The sequence below is a fragment of the Protobothrops mucrosquamatus genome, unplaced genomic scaffold, assembly GCF_001527695.2.
Source record: "Protobothrops mucrosquamatus isolate PMUCROS unplaced genomic scaffold, P.Mucros_1.0 scaffold351, whole genome shotgun sequence".
In the NCBI taxonomy this organism is placed as follows: domain Eukaryota; kingdom Metazoa; phylum Chordata; class Lepidosauria; order Squamata; family Viperidae; genus Protobothrops; species Protobothrops mucrosquamatus.
In genome coordinates this window covers 154,907-172,899 of record NW_015386686.1, presented here as the reverse complement: position 1 = coordinate 172,899, position 17,993 = coordinate 154,907, and the positions used below count along the sequence as shown (strand labels likewise).

General features: G+C 37.3%; 1 protein-coding gene across 3 annotated transcripts in view; it reads right to left on the bottom strand.

Annotated features, from left to right (window-relative positions):
• Positions 1 to 17,993, bottom strand: part of RBM39 (RNA binding motif protein 39) — a 29,255-nt gene continuing 11,262 nt past the window's right edge. For all 3 annotated transcript variants that reach the window (XM_015815556.1, XM_015815557.1, XM_015815558.2), the window contains exons 4-17: positions 15,304 to 15,498; positions 15,008 to 15,073; positions 14,868 to 14,921; positions 13,653 to 13,770; positions 11,322 to 11,474; positions 10,310 to 10,447; positions 9,243 to 9,308; positions 8,285 to 8,489; positions 7,951 to 8,028; positions 7,296 to 7,328; positions 5,590 to 5,665; positions 5,398 to 5,503; positions 1,940 to 2,018; positions 1 to 970 (exon numbers count right to left, since the gene is read on the bottom strand). In XM_015815556.1, coding sequence (XP_015671042.1) covers positions 870 to 970; positions 1,940 to 2,018; positions 5,398 to 5,503; positions 5,590 to 5,665; positions 7,296 to 7,328; positions 7,951 to 8,028; positions 8,285 to 8,489; positions 9,243 to 9,308; positions 10,310 to 10,447; positions 11,322 to 11,474; positions 13,653 to 13,770; positions 14,868 to 14,921; positions 15,008 to 15,073; positions 15,304 to 15,498 — 1,468 coding nt within the window. In that variant the 3' untranslated portion in view covers positions 1 to 869. The remainder of the gene's footprint in view (positions 971 to 1,939; positions 2,019 to 5,397; positions 5,504 to 5,589; positions 5,666 to 7,295; positions 7,329 to 7,950; positions 8,029 to 8,284; positions 8,490 to 9,242; positions 9,309 to 10,309; positions 10,448 to 11,321; positions 11,475 to 13,652; positions 13,771 to 14,867; positions 14,922 to 15,007; positions 15,074 to 15,303; positions 15,499 to 17,993) is intronic.

Genomic DNA, 17,993 nt, shown 5'->3' with positions numbered 1-17,993 from the left:
GGCCTTTGAGAGAATTTTATTTGAGTGGTTCTTACAAAGATTGTTGCAATATGAAAGTTGTTTGTTGATAGAAATATTAAGCTGTTTTGTCAAACACACTGAAGTAACCCAAAAATATATTTCAGAGCTCACAGAGCTTAAAAAAGAGCAGAGATTATATGCAACCAGACAAAATATATTCCTGCATTTCCTACTTCAACTTTTAATTAAGTACATTCCCTGCAATCATTGGAACTTTAATCTGGAAATGCAGAGATAGCTTTGTTTGGAATTCTAAACACACCTTACACCTTATTTACAAGAAACTTTTACAGAGACAATCAAAAGTTACCATCTAGAAATAAAATCTTCTAATCCTCTCAATCTTTCCAGCTGTTCAACATTACTTGGGCAGATCAGATGACTGAAAATCATTCAGTAGCCTCTTCAAATTTCAATCCATACAAAACACACCAAATATGTCCAGTTAAATCTGATTTTAACCTTTAGCAGAGCATATTCATTTTAATAAATGTAAAATGCAATTTCTGCATTAAAAGGAAGGCTCGCAAAACATTAAAAATGTCCTCTCCATCTTTTACAGAAAAAAACTTTTCTATAACCTATGTCTGTTCCTACACCATACTTTAGCCAAAAGTCTAAATGTACAAGAATTACAAGGCAGAACAAGTAGTCAGCTTTGTTTACAGTGGGAATGCTAATCATGAGAATAATCACAGCATTCCTGCTTATTATATATATTTCTTTAAAGGTAACAGGAAATGTACACAAAAGGACTTTACATCTTTTTCCTTTTGTTTTCATCTAAATAAAGGTAACTCAAGTCTTCGTTCAAAAATAGCTATGTACAAAACTGACTCAATCCTTCTTCATCGCCGAGTTGGAACCAAGAGCTGGGTTGCGGTCATAGAATCTGGGAAAAGATTATGGTACGTCGGAAGAGGAACATATGCTGCTGTGATCATTTTACCTGTAAAAGAAGAAAACAAAGTGTCTTAACATCTAATAGGACAAAGTACAATGCCGATAAAATATAGGAAATAGCTTCCAGCTTTAATTTATTTTAGATAACTCACATTTCATTCCTACAATGAATATCCATCATTCAGTATGACTCAACTACAACCAAAACATATTCAATATGTTTATTACAGTCACAAGACCCAATATGAAACATTTATTTAAAAAGCAATCCCTCAGGAGATAAAATGTCACATAGGATAATTAAAGAATTTTATAATGCTTGTAACAATTGGACATTTGGTTCCCATCCATAAAGATAAATCAATTTGCACTAAGTATGGCAAAGATAACGTAGGTCACACTGGTCAGTAGGTAATGTTGCTGTGCCCTTGTGTAGAACTCTGGAATTAGCAAGCAGATTTCATGTTTCTCCAAGTGTCAGCCAAATGTAAAATGAGAAACATCTGCCTATCGACTAAATTTCCTCGGGGCAATTTGTCACAAACAAGAAATGGTTTCATTATACAAAATAGGCACGATCAAAGATACTCTTCAAATCAATTCATTACTTTTGTTAACTCCTAAATTTGGAATTATCAACTTATCATCTCTTAAATTAACCCCTAGCAGAAATCACATCAAATAATCTTTTATGTTTATTAAAAAAAGTTTTCCTTTGTTTTGAAATGCAACTTCCATTGGCTCCTGACAGTCGTACATGTGTTAGTCACTATATGGTTAAGAGTTGAAAACACTGAAAACCAAATTTGGGGAATATACTTTTACATCATTTTAAGAAGCATTCACCAGTTAAGAGCACCTTTTCCTATAGACTCCCACTCCCGGCCCAAATGAGTTGGTGATAGTAGGTCAAATACTGATGGGAGGATGGAAGATGCATCTGGAAGAGCAAATTTTCCATCCCTAATTCATACCTATTAGTTATATTATAGCAAAATAGTAAATATTGACTTACCTGCAAACCATCTTCCATGTAATGCATTGACAGCTGCAATTGCTGCAGCTATTGAAGGGCATTTGACATATACGTTGCCCTGAAGTATAAAAAAAAAACAGTATTTACTAGACAGCCCATTAACCATTTCCTCAATGCCTTCAGTAATGTCACAGCAGATACTATCCCCCTTGTCCTGATGAAGTGTTCACAAGAATCTAGTCTACCATCTCAGCCTGGTGAGATCATGTCACCATGAAGTGAACTAACATCAGTATGCTCATGTTATCCAGTTATACAGTATATCTTCATCCTGGTGAACTAAGCAATGCTGTTGATGTCCTCTCTCCATATCTGGATGGCAGACAATAGGCTTCCACTTGGAAAGTAGCCCATGTTGAATTGTATAGCAGCCAAGCTTCAGCAGTTGACCACAGGAAACGTTTTATGACATTTTGTACTATGTCATAAAATGCTTTAAAACAATGTAAAACATAAAACATTTTATAAAATTTAAATTTCATGGGAATCATGGGTCCTGGATTTCATAGGTAAGTTAGCCCACGTGAGGTATCTTGGTTCAAAATGTTTTGCCCTGCAATGCCTTTAACCTAGTACAATATAGATTCATTCTACCTAGTAATCTATTTTCTTCAACAAGTTGCTGTTCTCTATTTAAATGCTTAGACAAACATATTTAATTGATCTTTTTATTTGTAAACCAACAGATATTGGCATAGAAATTTTAAGAAAAAAATCAATTGGTAAAAATATGTTGAGACTCTAGAAAGGGTACAGAGAAGAGCAACAAAGATGATTAGAGGTCTGGAGGCTAAAACATATAAGGAACGGTTGCTGGAATTGGGTATGTCTAGTTTAATGAAGAGAAGGACGAGGGGGGACATGATAGCAGTGTTCCAATATCTCAGGGGCTGCCACAAAGAAGGAGTCAAGCTATTCTCCAAAGCGCCTGAAGGTAGGACAAGATGCAACTGATGGAAACTAATCAAGGAGAGAAGCAACCTAGAACTAAGGAGAAACTTCCTGACAGAACAATTAATCAGTGGAACAACCTGCCTCCAGAATGCTTCAACACTGGAAGTTTTTAAGAAGAGACTGGACAACCATGTATCTGAAATGGTATAGGGTTTCCTGCCTGAGCAGGGGGTTAGACTAGATGACCTCCAAGGTTCCTTCCAACTTATATTATTATTATTATTATTATTATTATTATTATTATTATTATTATTATTATTATTATTATTAATACTTTGACTTTGCTAATTGCTTAATTTTAAAAAGAATTTGTGTTAAATCAGTAAAGGTTAAAACAATTGGCAAAATTTTTTGACTAAAGTAAAAGCAAAAAAATATATCTTAGAGTATATCTGTAGGAGATGACCAGGCTGAGCCTCTGCAGTCAAGAAACAAACTCCAGATTGACGCACAGGCCCCAACCTCCCCAGCCTTTCTGGAAGGCCTCTGATGACGAAACGGGGGGGGGGGGGGGGGGGGGGGGGGGGGGGGGGGGGGGGGGGGGGGGGGGGGGAGAACGCATGCAACTGGTGGCAAGCGGCCGCAGAAGAACTGGGCCGGCAAGGCAGGTGTCGGGGTGTGGGAGGCCTGGCTGCAGCTGTCCTAAGCAGGTAAGGCATCCCCCGAAAATAGGACCTGGTGTTTCTTTTGGAGGCAAAAAAGAATTAAGACGACGACCGGGTCTTATTTTCAGGGAAACACGGTGAGGCTTGAGAGTAGAGCCTCCTGATCCAGGAATGGGCACAACTGATGCCCAATTCTTCAAGCAGGAATTGTGAGACCAGTAGAACTCCCAGATTGTGCCCTAGGTCTGTTTGGACAGGGTAACACCATCTGGCACTGATGATGATAAGTCCCCAAACACAGAAGGCCCTAAAACCAAAAGCCACGGTTTAGTGGATATCTTCCTGAATATCTCTTTCCTTTACCCAAACTCTTTTGATATACTGATCTGCTCAACCCTTCCTTAATATGGAAATGTTCAACAAAAGGTGGAAGGACATAAATTACAATGAGGAGATTATGCAGGCTCCTATCAATCAGGATTCAGGTCTGGATATAAGTTGCTCTTATGAATGACTAGTGGTAGGACCTATATAGAGGAAGTATGATGTGGTTCTGTTGAACCTTTTAACAGCTGTTGGTACCATCAACTGTGAGCACTTAGATTTTAAGGCATATGTTGCAGTGGTTCTTCTCTTGAGTGGGCTGTTCCAGTCAGTTAGGGAAGGAAAGATCATACCCCCAGGGCACTCCAAAATGAAGAATCATGAAGTGTGGCTTTTTATTTAATATATACTATTGAACAGTAAATTATTTTTACTATTCAATATTTACATGAAGCGGTTGGGAAAAATTATCCACCAGTATATGCCTATGGAGATTCTCAGTCATCCATGTCATGGTTGTCCCAAAGGTGCTTTTTCAATAGGCAATTGGACTTTTCCTTGAAGAGGCTTCACTTCTAATCCAAGATTCTTCAGAACTGAAGCTTCTTGGATGAGAAGCAAAACATCTTCAACAAAATACAAAAAAGTCCAGCTCACTTTTGAAAAAGGACTTTTGGGATATCCACCCAGTACAGGATGAGATGCTGTCAGTACATTGATGATCCCTAGACATACATCTCTGCTCCAGGCTAGACATTAGATGTGAATAAAATTCTATCTTGTGCCTGAAAGTAGTTAGATACTGGTTGGGAAGAAACAGGCTTAGACTTAGAGTGGCTGTTGATTCAAAAGCTTTGACTCTTTGACTTCTATATAGAGTCATCCAATGTTCTCCTGGACTCACAGCTCCTGCTGGCAGATTAGGTGGAAGCCATGGTCAAACCTCTGGATTTATGGCAGCTTTTCCTAAAATTAGAGGTTTGTTGACAGTCATGACTTCTTCATATCTAGATTTTTGCAATTCAGTCTACATGGGTTGCCTTTGATGATTATTCAATAGCTACAAATGATTCAAAATGCAGACACATACTGTGTGGCCCAGGCTGTACTTATGCTACCTTTGGGAGAGCTACATTGGTTGTCAAGTAAACTTCCAGATGCAATTCAAGGTGCTAGTTATCACTATAAAACTATACAGGGCCTATAACTCTGTTACCTCTCCATCTGGAAGGCTTTTGTAGATGTAATCAATGTATGATTTCACTGTTCCCAATCCTGAGAGGATGTGGCAGTCATAATGATATTTTGTTGCATGCTATTTTATTATATTTGTGTCTTAAATTTTTAATTATTAGAAATGGGAATTGTTTACATATCGAAATGTCAAAAAACACAAGCAAATGTTTGTGTCACTTCATGTTAGAATACTTTAGTCAAATAACAGTGAAAAATGAATCTATATATTGGATATATTAATAGCATGAACACTTTTATAAAACTTTATAAAGGGCCTGAGCATAATGCTATCGTTAGATATGGATTTTAAAAGCATACCTGAGTTGAATTTTTGTCTACATAAATGTGGACAACACCTCCATGCTTGTTACATTCTTCAATCACATCATCTTTAATTTCTGTATCCCAGCCAGCTTCTTCTTCACTGCAGAATAAATTAAGAAGGCAATAAACCTATGCCTTTATACCAAATAGAGAAATATTTTAGAAAACTACATTAGGTTAACTTACGTTTGGGGATTAAACATATTGGACAGCTGAAAGCATTGTGTTGCAAGTGGTTGTACAGAAGCAGCTGCAGCTAAGACTGAAGAAGAAAACATAGAATGACTTTTCAGTTATTTTTATTTTGGTTTACCTATCAGCTTTAAAAATATACAATATAATTCTGTTATGAAATGCAATTCCTCATAAGCAAAGATTTTCATTCTGAATCCACAAGCTAACCATGAAAGGAGTCTATTAACTCAAAAGGCAAAAATAGTATCAGTGAAGGCATTGCCTCCGAAAAGGAATTCTCTAGCCGTTCTGCTGTTTTTGTGTGGTCAATTGTTTCTACATTTTCCCATTTACATATATATGGTTCATTTTGAGGGAATGGGTGACTGATGGGTAGCCCATAAAACTCCTCCCCATAATTATGGGTGGCTTTTAGTAACATAGACAAGCTTTTTCAAAAATTCAATGAGGATCATGGCCAATCCAAAATGTTTATTTAAGTTAATGAATTATAAGTCTGCAGGCTCACTGAGTACTATATTAAAGGTTTATAAGGCAAAAGCACCAGTATTAATGTAAATTGCAGAATTACAGAATCTACTAAAAGCCCCTTACTCAATCACAAATCTGGGAATGGGACAAGTATACTCAAGATTCTTCAGTTAGACCTGAAACAGGCCTATCCTATACAAAGTTGTTCTATAATTAAAGATTGAAATTGTTGGTGGAGGATGTTTTCTAATCTGGCAGATTATCCAAAATAATACTTTAGAGCAACAGATTGATATGTCACATATATCAAAAATATTTTACAATATGGCTTATCAATTCAGTACTTAACCTCAGATCAGGCAAATAAAATGTTTAAGCAAACTCTTGGAAACAAATACTGAATATCTTGCATTCAACTGTTTTATTTCCTCCAAAGAAATTATTGGGTTATTTTCTCCAAGGATTAAGTTTGTCTGTTACCAGCATGATCAAGTTTATAGTTAAGACCGTCCAACTGAGAAGTCTTCTAATAGATCAAACTAGGATAATATGAAGCTGTCATTAACTTATTTAACTGTATTTAAACTGCTTTCAATTGACTAATTAATAATAAATAAAAGTAATAAGCAAGTAGTTAGATATTTCTGATCCTGGCTTTTTGCTTCAGTTGTGTGTTCTTTCATTTTTTAATGTAGCTGGCATTCTGTCTGACTATATACTACCAGATATATAACCCAGACAGTTGCTTCTACCTTTGATGGCTCATTCTTGATGACATGTAAAGATTTCAGTTTACACAAGATTCAGTTTATGGGTTTCAGGGTCAAGTGATTGCAGTAATGCACTGGCATATTCTGATATACTGCTTGTATATTGCAATGTTACTGTGGAGGTCCATGGGCTGTATTACAAATGTTTGGTTGTGTTACTGTTTTTCCTGAATATGCCAAAGTGACTGGGACAATAGGAGGAGGAAGATGTGTTGCGTATATTTGCCATTTTGAGTTATTTGTAAAAATTATGAAGGCAAGACACAAATAAATAATTATAAATAAGGCTCACGTATCTGTAACCTTTAACTGGCAAAATGGTAGAATAAATGCTTTTCCCTTTTCTTATCCAATAGAAGAGAATGTCTGAAATTCTGAGATTACTTCTAATAAATGGCAAGCAAACTAATGGTGACCAGTTCCTAAATGATGTACAATATTCAAATTAAATCTCACCTTCACTTTGCTGAGACAGTCTTGTCTGTAAATCTGAAAAAGAACATTGGAAAATTTTAATACTATTGCATCTTGAGAAGAGACTTCACACTCAATAGAAAATTATAAGTACATGTGGTCTTCTGGTTATGGCCATTGGCCATTGAGTGACCGTTCAAACTTAAATGGTGTTGAACAAGTAGTAGTCACGACCAGTATCCCTATGGTCATGTGATTGTGATCCAAGCATTGAGTGCCCAGCTCGCATTTAGCAGTGAGCCAGTCACACAATCACAATTTGACATCCCCTGCTATCTTCCCACAAGCAAAGTCAATGGGAAAGTGGGCAGAAAGTCATGGTCACATGAGGTCTTCAATTAACAACTGTGCAGTCCTTGTTTAATGACAGTAACCGGAACTGCTGTTGCTAAGCAGTACTTTCACAGGACATCCCGCTTTACAACTGCATCACTTAGCGACAGCAATTCCAGTCCCACCTGCTGTCCTAGCCTGAAGTAACTTTTTCATTATATAAATTCATGATGTATATCTCGGCAAAAGGAAAACGCTTTAGAAAAGGAGTGCCTGCTTCCAAATAAGAAGCACACAAAACTGTTATTTAAAGTTATATTTTTCTAGAATAATATCCACATAATAATTTAAAAATTAATTTTACCTGCTACAGCACTAAATGCTAATGATCCACTCATTTGCAGTGCTTGCTGGGCAGCTGGAGGAATCTGTAAACCAGTACCTGGAATAAAAAAAACATTGACTCTATTTTTGGATCTACTTTTAACTAGGACATGCATTTTATAAAGTTCTGAGAATAAATGTGATTGTGTTTAAATCTACTATGAAAATCATATTAATAAACTCTTCATTTCATTGAAATATTGAAAAATATGATACAATGTCAGATACTGAAATAAGCAAGGATGACATGCAAACTCGTGAACTGTTAGGGTTAGGGTTAAAAAGAAGTATATAGTACACATTAATTCACTTACCCTCAGCAAGCCTTGCCATCAACTGAAGACGACCAGTTGTTCCCAAATCAATTCCAGTCCTTTCCAATTCATCACTGTCCAAAAATGAACTGGCACTGGATGCATCTGTACGTTCAGTCACATGTCCTACTTTCATTGGCCTACCTGCCAGTTCAAATCCATTTAATTGTTCCAAGGCCTTTTTAGCGCATTCTGAATCTGAAAACTGAAATAAATATATAATTATCATTTGAAGCAATTGTTGCAGCACAATATCTACATTCAATTTAGATACAAACTAATAGAGGTGGCCTAAACAACAGATAAGGGTATAAAAAGGGTGAAAACAGACAAAAACATTTATGTCTGTTCATGCATTTATTACATGTAATCTTTGCTTGACCACAGTTGGGACTAAGCAATGAGATTGTTAAGCGAGACATTACATGACTGTGGCTCTTGATTTCACTGCCGGCTTTTCCATTAATTCTGTGTGCTGGATACCAGCTATAAAGTGTGCAAATGGTGATCATGACAATTGGGGATGCTGCAATAGTTAAGTGCAAGGAATGTTCATAAAATTTATTTTTCGGTGCCATCATAATTTTCAACAATAGCTAAATAGGATAGTCATTAAGTGAGGACTTCTTATACTAACATTTTTATGCTGTCGTATTTCTAAAGGCTCACAGCAGCACGCAGAAAAAAATATTAAAAAACATGGGAGATCTTGTAGAACATCCCAGATTAATCTCAATATCATCAATTAAAACAAATTGATGGGTGACAAGAAAGATTTCTGTTCAAGAACATATGCCGCCTCCATTTAAAACAATGGGCTACACACATATTATGCAATATAAAAGCTACTTATATGCATTGAAATTATTTTCTAGTTATGATTGATAATAAATGCACTATCATGGTAACTGTTAGTTTATTGTCTCCAAACCCATATATGTCAACTATATAAACTTACAGTAATAAATCCATATCCTTTGGACCTCCCAGTTTCACTGTCCATCATTAGTTGAATGCTTTCAATCTGAAAAAGATAAAGATTACCCATTAGTATTTTATATATATATAAAAATTAATGTAGGGTGAAAGTTAAACACAGAAAATACATGCTACCTCCTTCAATATTGCTTTTTATTTTTTAGGAACAGTAAAAGATGGAGAAACTGTTTATTTGGAGCCATTTTAGCTATAACAGGCGTCCCCAACCCCATTATATTAATTACATTAATTGTACATACAAATGCCCAATTCAATATGCTAATTTTGACCAATAAAACCTAAATCAAACATTATAAAATTACTTCGATTTATCAGCTTCTAAGATCAATTTTTAAAGATCTCAATTTAAATTTTCAGAAAGTCACCTTTTAAACCTACATGTACAGTATAACTCCAGATTTAATAGGGAAATGTTAAAAAAATTAATATGCACTTATTAAACAGACCTATTACTATTTCAGCTTTATATCTGAGTTGTTCTGATGTTAAAATTCTATTAATCATATAAAATCATATTTATAATGTGTTCTGTTTGGGACTGTTTTGAAGATATTTCGGAAACTGCAGCTGATAGAGAGTGTAGCAGTCTGATTACTAATGGTGGTGGCACAGTACTGTAGGAAAACACCAGCACTGTGGATGCTCAACTGGTAACCAAATAGGCTTCTGGGCGTAACCTCAAGTACCTGTAATCACTTACAGAAGCCTACATAGTTGCTAGGCTATATTCCTTTCCATGTTCCTGTTCAGTTGAAATAATAAGGGAAGACAGGTTCTCTACGTTAGAGGTTAACGGTACTTGGACCACGAGAAAAGCCCATGATTTATAAACATCCCTCTCGCATGGAATATTTGCTTCCCTACTCTCCTATTGTATTTCAACTTTGGGCTTAGACTGTCTTGGCTCTATAATGAGTTTGTATTACATTAAAAATTATGATACTATAAGAGGATTTTTAAGCACAAAGATACTTGTTTGTGTTGAATATTAAAGCACAGAGATATTGAACTGAAAAAAAATCTTACCCGGCCAAACGGTTCAAAGATTCCACGAAGCATATCTTCAGTTATATTGAAATGTAATGAGCCTACATAGAGTCTCATGGGGCCTGCACTTCCCTTTTGTAAATTATTAGCCATTGCTGCTGCTCTGTTTTTCTCTGCCTAAAAAAATTATATACACAGGAAATACTATAGATTACTATATACAGTAATATAAACTATGCTGCATTCTACCATGAAACATTCTTAAATATATGCAAAATCCAAATCTTTCTCAGTTATATAAGCTAGAGAACAAACTAGAGAATAAAAACATTTATATTTGAGAGCTATCTGAGAATTAACACAGCTGATACTTTTATTTTTCTTTCAAAATTTGGTTCTATTTTCTGCTAAAAGTTTTGTCATATGAACAGTCTTTTATGATTGGTTTGGCATCAAAAGTTAAAGAAAATCATGAACTCTAACTGGAAAGGATTATCTGTCTTTCATATTGAGAAGTTGGCAGGGAAGTGTCTACTGCAAAATTAAACTAAACTCAATTTCAGGATAATCCAAAATTCCTAGAATTTTCCATCAACCTTTGACTCCTTACTTCCACCAAATAAAAACAATTGTTACTGATCTTTTCATGTTGTCTTCAAAATAAGCCAGCTCCTTGTCTCTTCTAAAGAGACTGGAAACCACTCGTCCTTTCACAATCTTATTTCTCACATAAGCCAGATCTATTGGATATAATCAGCCAAGGTGGAAAAGGATTAAGAGTATCAGTGATGCAGTAAACATCTCCACCAATTTGCATGTATGATGTAATCTAGGATCTGACAAACTATTCCTTATCAGTCATAACAGGCAGCTGGGGTTTCAATTAAGGTTTTGAATAATCGTGAAAATAATACAGCTAGTTTTAATAATGTTGACTATAGACATAGAAACAACACACTAAGCAATATGGTCAACATCTGAGGAATCGTTTAGTCTTATCAAATCAAGTCTTATCTATTAGCACTAAGAAAATAATTCAAGTCAAACTTACCTGAGATGCTTGTACAATAATTGGCACTCCCAAAACTCGCTGTCCAGTTAATCCAATGGCTAAAGGAACTGAGCTGACATCAACAAATTCTACATAAGCAATTCCTTTTGAACGCCTTGAATTTCTATCTGATATCATGCGTACATCACGGACCTAGAAAAAAAGTGAAATATTGTTTTATATAGTGAAGGCTTTAATGGATTTGCTATGTATATACCACTATATATAAAATCAAACTACCTGAAATTTTCATATCTGATACAGAATTACTTAGTTTTCTGAGATTTTAACAAAAGATTCCATCCAGATAACTTATCTATTTTGCACTATATATGCACAGTAGGGAGCTTCCAAGAATACACTATACTGTATGCATAAAATGGAAGAACCATGTCCATGTAGTAAAAGTAATAATATCGTAACAGTTACATTATACAAGCTAGTTTATATATAAAATAAATACGTTGATACATAGAAGACTCTAATTTTCTCAAGAGGCTGGCACTGGATCCCACTGTTCTGGACAACTTTCGCCCAGTCTCCCACTGTATCGTTTTAGGGAAGGATTCAGACCCAGATATGGGATAGAAGCTTTTGGATGACCTTTGGCAAGAGCAGTATGGGGGCAGTGCATCCATTCTAGTTCTTCTTGACCCTTAGCTGCCTTTGATACCATCAACCATGGTATCCTTTTGGGTTGGTTCCGGAGCTGGGAGCTAGTAACACAGCTTGTAGCAAGGCTTTGCGAACCTGGGGGGGGAGGACAACAGGCTTCAACTGAACCTGGTAAAACAGAGTGGCTATGGGGGTTTACCATCCTTGGTTTTGCATAGGATAGCACTGCTCTAGAAAAATCCAGTAAGTAATCTGGAGGGTCTTCCTGGACTCATGACTTCTGCTCAAGGAGCAGATGGCAATCATATCTAGGAGGGCCTTTGCTCAACTTTAGGTTGTACACCAGCTATGCACTTTCCTGGACTGAAAAGCTGTTCTTTCAGTCACTCATGCCCCTACTCAGTTCCCAGATGAACAACTACAATGTGCTCTATATGGGACTACCCTTGAAGATTATTCAGAAGCTGCAACTGATGCAGAAAGCAGCAGCATGAGCAGTTTTTGTGCCTCTAGGATGACGGATGTAAATGAGCTGCACTGGATGCTAGTTTGCTTTTGGGTTCAACTCAATGTGTTAGTTATCATCTTTAAAGCCCTTCAAGATATGGGGACCAGAATACCTGAGAAACTGTCTCCTCCTGATTACATCAGCCTGTGCCATCAGGTTAAGCAAGGGAGAGCATGCTGCATGTCCTGTCAGTCAACTAATGGGATCCAGAAGGACCTTCTCAGCTGCTGCTCCCACCCAATGGAACATCCTACCCCAGAAATGAGGTGAGCTGCTACTCTTCTAATTTTCTAGAAGACTGTTAAGACATGGCTTAGCATGGTGTGAGGCACAAAAGATCAAGACCAAAAATGAAGTTCCAATTAAACTGATTTATTGCTAATGATGCCCATGCACAGGAATCTAAGATTAGCACTATCTTGGTACTAGATCAGTGGTTCTCAACCTTTTTAATGCCGCGACCCCAACCGGTCGTAAGTCGAGGACTAAACCGGTCGTAAGTCGAGGACTACCCAACCGGTCGAAAGTCGAGGACTTTCCCTGCCCGGGAGCGCCGCGCATGCGTGGTTCCGCCCCCTGCGCCGGCCGAGGCATAGCTGGCAAGCGGCAGAAATGGAGCAGGCCGACCACCAGCTGGCCCAGCCCAAGGGAGGTAAGGCGCCCGCCGGAAAAGGGGGAAAAAATGGCAGACAAAAAAATGGCGGACAGCCTTGCTTGGCGACCCCCGTGAAATGGTCGATCGACCCCAAATGGGATCCCGACCCACAGGTTGAGAACCACTGTACTAGATAAAGGCCAACAGAATTCAGGAAAAGGTGAACTTAGTCGGAATGTGGCTGCACACACACTTTAGGGGGATTCTTCTTTCACTCTGCCACCAGTTTCTGTCATTCCTTCTCCTACACATAGATGTAAGATGCAGTCCTGGTGATGGCTGGTGGTTCAAGGATTCTTCTGCTGGCTTGATTATCTCCTAATCTTTGAATATTTAACCCGATTTATCTTCACTTGCAGGTTTTAACCCATTTTAACTGTTTTTAAACTATGCTTTCATTCATGTATTAATATGGCTTTATTACGCTGTTGTAAAATGCCCAGAGTCACTTAGATGAGATGGGTGATGTAGATATTAATAAATAAAATAATAAAATATCTCAGAACAATCCAGAAGGTATTTTAAAAAGTGTCAAAAATTCTCCATATCGCACCTTTCCTACAGTAGAGAAAAATTCTTCCAGGTCTCTTGGCCTAATTCTTGCAGCAAGCTGCATACAGAATACTGTTCGAGCATCCCGTTCCTCTGGAGTAAGATTATCAATAGGCTCTCTGAAAAAAAGAAATTATTATTAATATTATTATCAATATAAACACATTTAAACAAGATAGCTTGACCAGATTTAATTTTTATTTTAAGATCACCTATATTCAAATACAGATATTCATTAAATTGCTTTTATAAGACGGGGGGAAAGTACCCTGTGTTTCAAAAGCACAAGATCTACCCTCCTCCTTTCAGAATCAGGATAATCATTTCAGTCTTCACTGTTTTTTTCCCTGAGCAATATATAAATTCTGTCCCAAGGTTTGCATAACTATCTCCCTTGTATTTTCACATGGACTATATTGCAAATGAAGTGAAAGAGATTTCCTGGACATCTTCCTATTTTAGCTTCACTTGAATGCTTTTAACTCTTGCACTGGAATGTGGTTATAGCCAATGCTAAGCTCTCATGCCTTCTCTATTGCAGGACCTGCCTCTGGAATAGCAATTTCCTGAAGGTTTGACTTGCCCTGATCCTGCCATCTTAAGACTCTGAAGCCCTAGCTTTCCCCAGGTACTAGTTTATGAACTATGTGCTCTCTGTGGGAAATGTATTAACATGCTGATTGATTAGCTCTTTTTGCTTATATGCTGTTCAGTTGACATGAGTGACCTATAAATATAATAAATAAATATTCAACATGCAAAATGTGCATATAAAATGACATACAAGCATGGGACAAGGAACTGGATATAACAAGAAATTTTGACTCTCTTTAGCCCTATGCCTAAAGTGATGTTTGCAGTTTCAGTGGATATATATTTCAAGTATAGGCACCTCACCTATTTACAGCATTATAAAAGTACTTTTAACTTCAATGTACTATTTAATAGATCTCCCATTCTCAGCAAAAGTTTTCTAAACTGCTTTTCCGAAATGTTCACGTATCTGCATATTAGCAACGCCAGTCTAGAAGAATCCCACTGCCAATTATCTCTACACTCACAGTATGTCTGATTTCTAGCAGAATCTTTGCAAATTTCAAGAGCAGCCAATTACAGAGAACAGAATTTTTAAATGACATATCAGTGTAGAATGCAAATGTGTAGAACATTCAATATGCTATGGAAATTTAACATTAAGCAAGATTCAAATGCCTACCTTACAGGACTCTTGTCTTTTCTGAAAGGACTTTTGCTCCTAGATCGACGTCTGCTGTAAAAAAAAACATACGGAATTATGAAGGGAATAAATATCAATATAAACCATTAAATCCCTCATTAAACAAAAAAAACCAAAACCTTATTTTCATGCTGTGTGGCAAGCCAATTTTTCCTCTCATGGCACTATTGAACTTGGGTCCAGAACTAGGATTAAAGAAAAAAGTAGTATTATATACAGCCATTATCATTCTGTTTGACATTTATCATTAAGAGATATATTCTTAGTAGTATCATAACCATTAAACTGAATGATTGTAAAACTATCACACTGATATAATTATATTACAACTGAATTTTCTAAAATATTCAAGCTAAAAGTTTTACTATTTACCTACACTTAAAGAAACCTAAAACAATAGTTTCACACAACTTACTAGGGACTTCTGTAACGGCCTCTGAATCGACGTTCTCTGCTTCTTGAACGGCTGCGTCTCCGTTCTTTACTTTTACTACGCTTTCTTTCTCGACTCTTGCTTTTCTTTCTTTCACGTTCACGGCTTCGTTTGCGGTCCTTGCTTCGGCTTCTCTTCCTATCATGACTACGACTTCTGCTCTTGCTTTTTTTCCTCCTGAATAGAACAGATTTAAAAAATCAGTTATGTTTTCGAAGAGGAAAAAACATTAACGTTAGGCCATATGAAGTAAGATTAGGTGGCTTGAAAAATATTTGTCAATTTTAAATAAATATTACATATTTTAATGAAAATAACAGCAATCAATTATACAACTACCTGTAAATCTCACAATTAAGAAACATATTTAAGGTTAAAAGCAAAGCCATGTAGGTGAAAAACATATTTCATACCAAGTGAATATATTGCTGCTTTAATCTTTACATTTCTATTTCCTTACTAGAAGGTTTTCTCAGTCACAAAAGACAAGTTTTAAAAATTGCAAATAATTATACCTACCAAGTTCCTTTCTAGGAAATTCAGCTTCATAACTGTGTCTGCATTGTTCATTTAATGACACTGGTTTTTCACTCTACTGCCTGTGCAGTGTTAGATATGTTCCAAATGGCCACTGGAGCCAGTGGCTTGGATCCAAAGGAGCCCTTCCACTAGAGGAAAGCCTCTTCCACAGAAGGGCTGTTTCCAACCTAGCAGAAGAGCATTACGTGAGAAATGTGAACCAAAATTGAGGTAAGATGATTTATATAAATTACTTTAGACCTCCTCATAGCCCACACATCCATTATAGCTTAGCTTCCATATTCAGTGTCCTCACATTAGAAATACCTCCCCATGTATTTTGCTTTAATGGACTGGGAATTTTTTCCCATGAAGAGTTAATCAAACACAACCAATGTTTCTTTGGCTCATAATTATCTAGATCCAAATCAGTTTTTTGAACTCCTACTGCTAAGTATGTGTTATATAAATGCAGTATTCTTATTAGCAACATTCTACTAACAAATATTGGTTAATTATTTAACCTCTAAATACTGCTAAATTTGACTTTATGAATACAAATGTCAATATGAATGCAAACTGTATGTTTTATGCACACCTCAATGGAAACGACAGAGAGATACCAGTGAAATAGCTTGTGGCTGCTCCATCACTGGAGGCTTTTAAGAGGAGACTGGACAGCCACTTGTCTGGAATGGTATAGGGTCTCCTGATTATGCAGGAGAAATTGGGTTGGACTAGAAGACCTCCAAGGTCTCTTCCAACAGTTATGCTGTTATTCTGCCAAAACCAAATTTATTTTTTTACATAATTCCTACAAGTCTGTCCAAGACGCAAAACAACAGCACAATTCTAAGATCTTGAAATACTACTGCAATTTAATATTGTTCCTATAATCTAAATATTCTGTTTTCAGTAGTAGAAAAAAAGCTCCCAGTGAACACAAAAGTACATTTCCAATTCCAATATACACAGCAGGCAAGATTTAAAAAATAACCAACAGTTAATACAACCGTGATACAAGCTCAACCACACACCTGGGATCTAAGGGTTAATAACAAAGCTGGTTTTCAAGGTTTTATGAACACTCAGCAAAACCAGGGCAAGTCTAATCTCTGGGACAGAGGTTGGCAATTAATTTTACCCAAGAGTCCACATGAGAAATTTGGATTGTTGTGGAGGGCCAAACCAATAGACTGAACTTAATTCTGCTGCAGGCACTCACATGTTGACAGAGGAGGGAGCGCAGAGCCTTGCCTCATCTTGGCTGCTGCTCTGCCACAGATGTCGAGAGGTTCTTTCTCTCACCAGCTGACTAAAGGAGCACACTTGGCTTTTTTTCCTGCCCTCTGTGGCATGACTGTTTACACTTATTTTCTAACTTCCAACTGATGTAGCTGGACGGGGCAGTCAAAGGGCTGGATGTGGCCCAGGAGCCATAAAATGCCCAGGTCTGCTCTGGGGAAATCTTGTTCTACAGGGCATGGCTTTGTTTCTGGATTTTGCCAGATGACATTTCCTAATGAACTGGACCCAAAGCATCCCTCTCCTGTGAGATCTAACAGAAAAGTAAATACAATAGGGAAGAGCCATTCCTGCAAATAACCCAGTTGCAAGCCTTTATAGGTAACTACTACAACCTTCAATTGAAGCCAGAAGCGTACTGGCAATTAATGCAGCTTGCAGAGCACATGCTGAATAAGGACCTTTAATTGCCCAGGCTGCCGTATTTTGCATCAGATGAACCACAGGCGTCAAACTCAATCGCGTCACGTGACGCATCATGACGGTTTTTGCCTTTGCATAGTGGGGTGGGCATGGCTTGCGCGTGACACATCCGGCCCACAGGCCGCCAGTTTGACACCCCAGAGCTGAACCTTCAAAATGCAGCCCCATTTAAAGTTCTTTGCAGTGGTCCAATTGGGAGGTGACCAAGACATGAAGGACTGTGAGTACAGCCTCCTGGCTGAGGAGTGGATGTCAACTGGTGCATAATAGCTATGCAATGGTTCTCCTAGCCATGGCTGTCACCTTTTCTTTGAGCTGCAGGAGGAAGACCCCCAATTGTGCATAGGCTTTGCCTGAGGTAGTGCAACTCCATCCAGAACAAAAGATAGAAAGTCTCCCAAACTGGGGGGGGGGGGGGGGGGGGG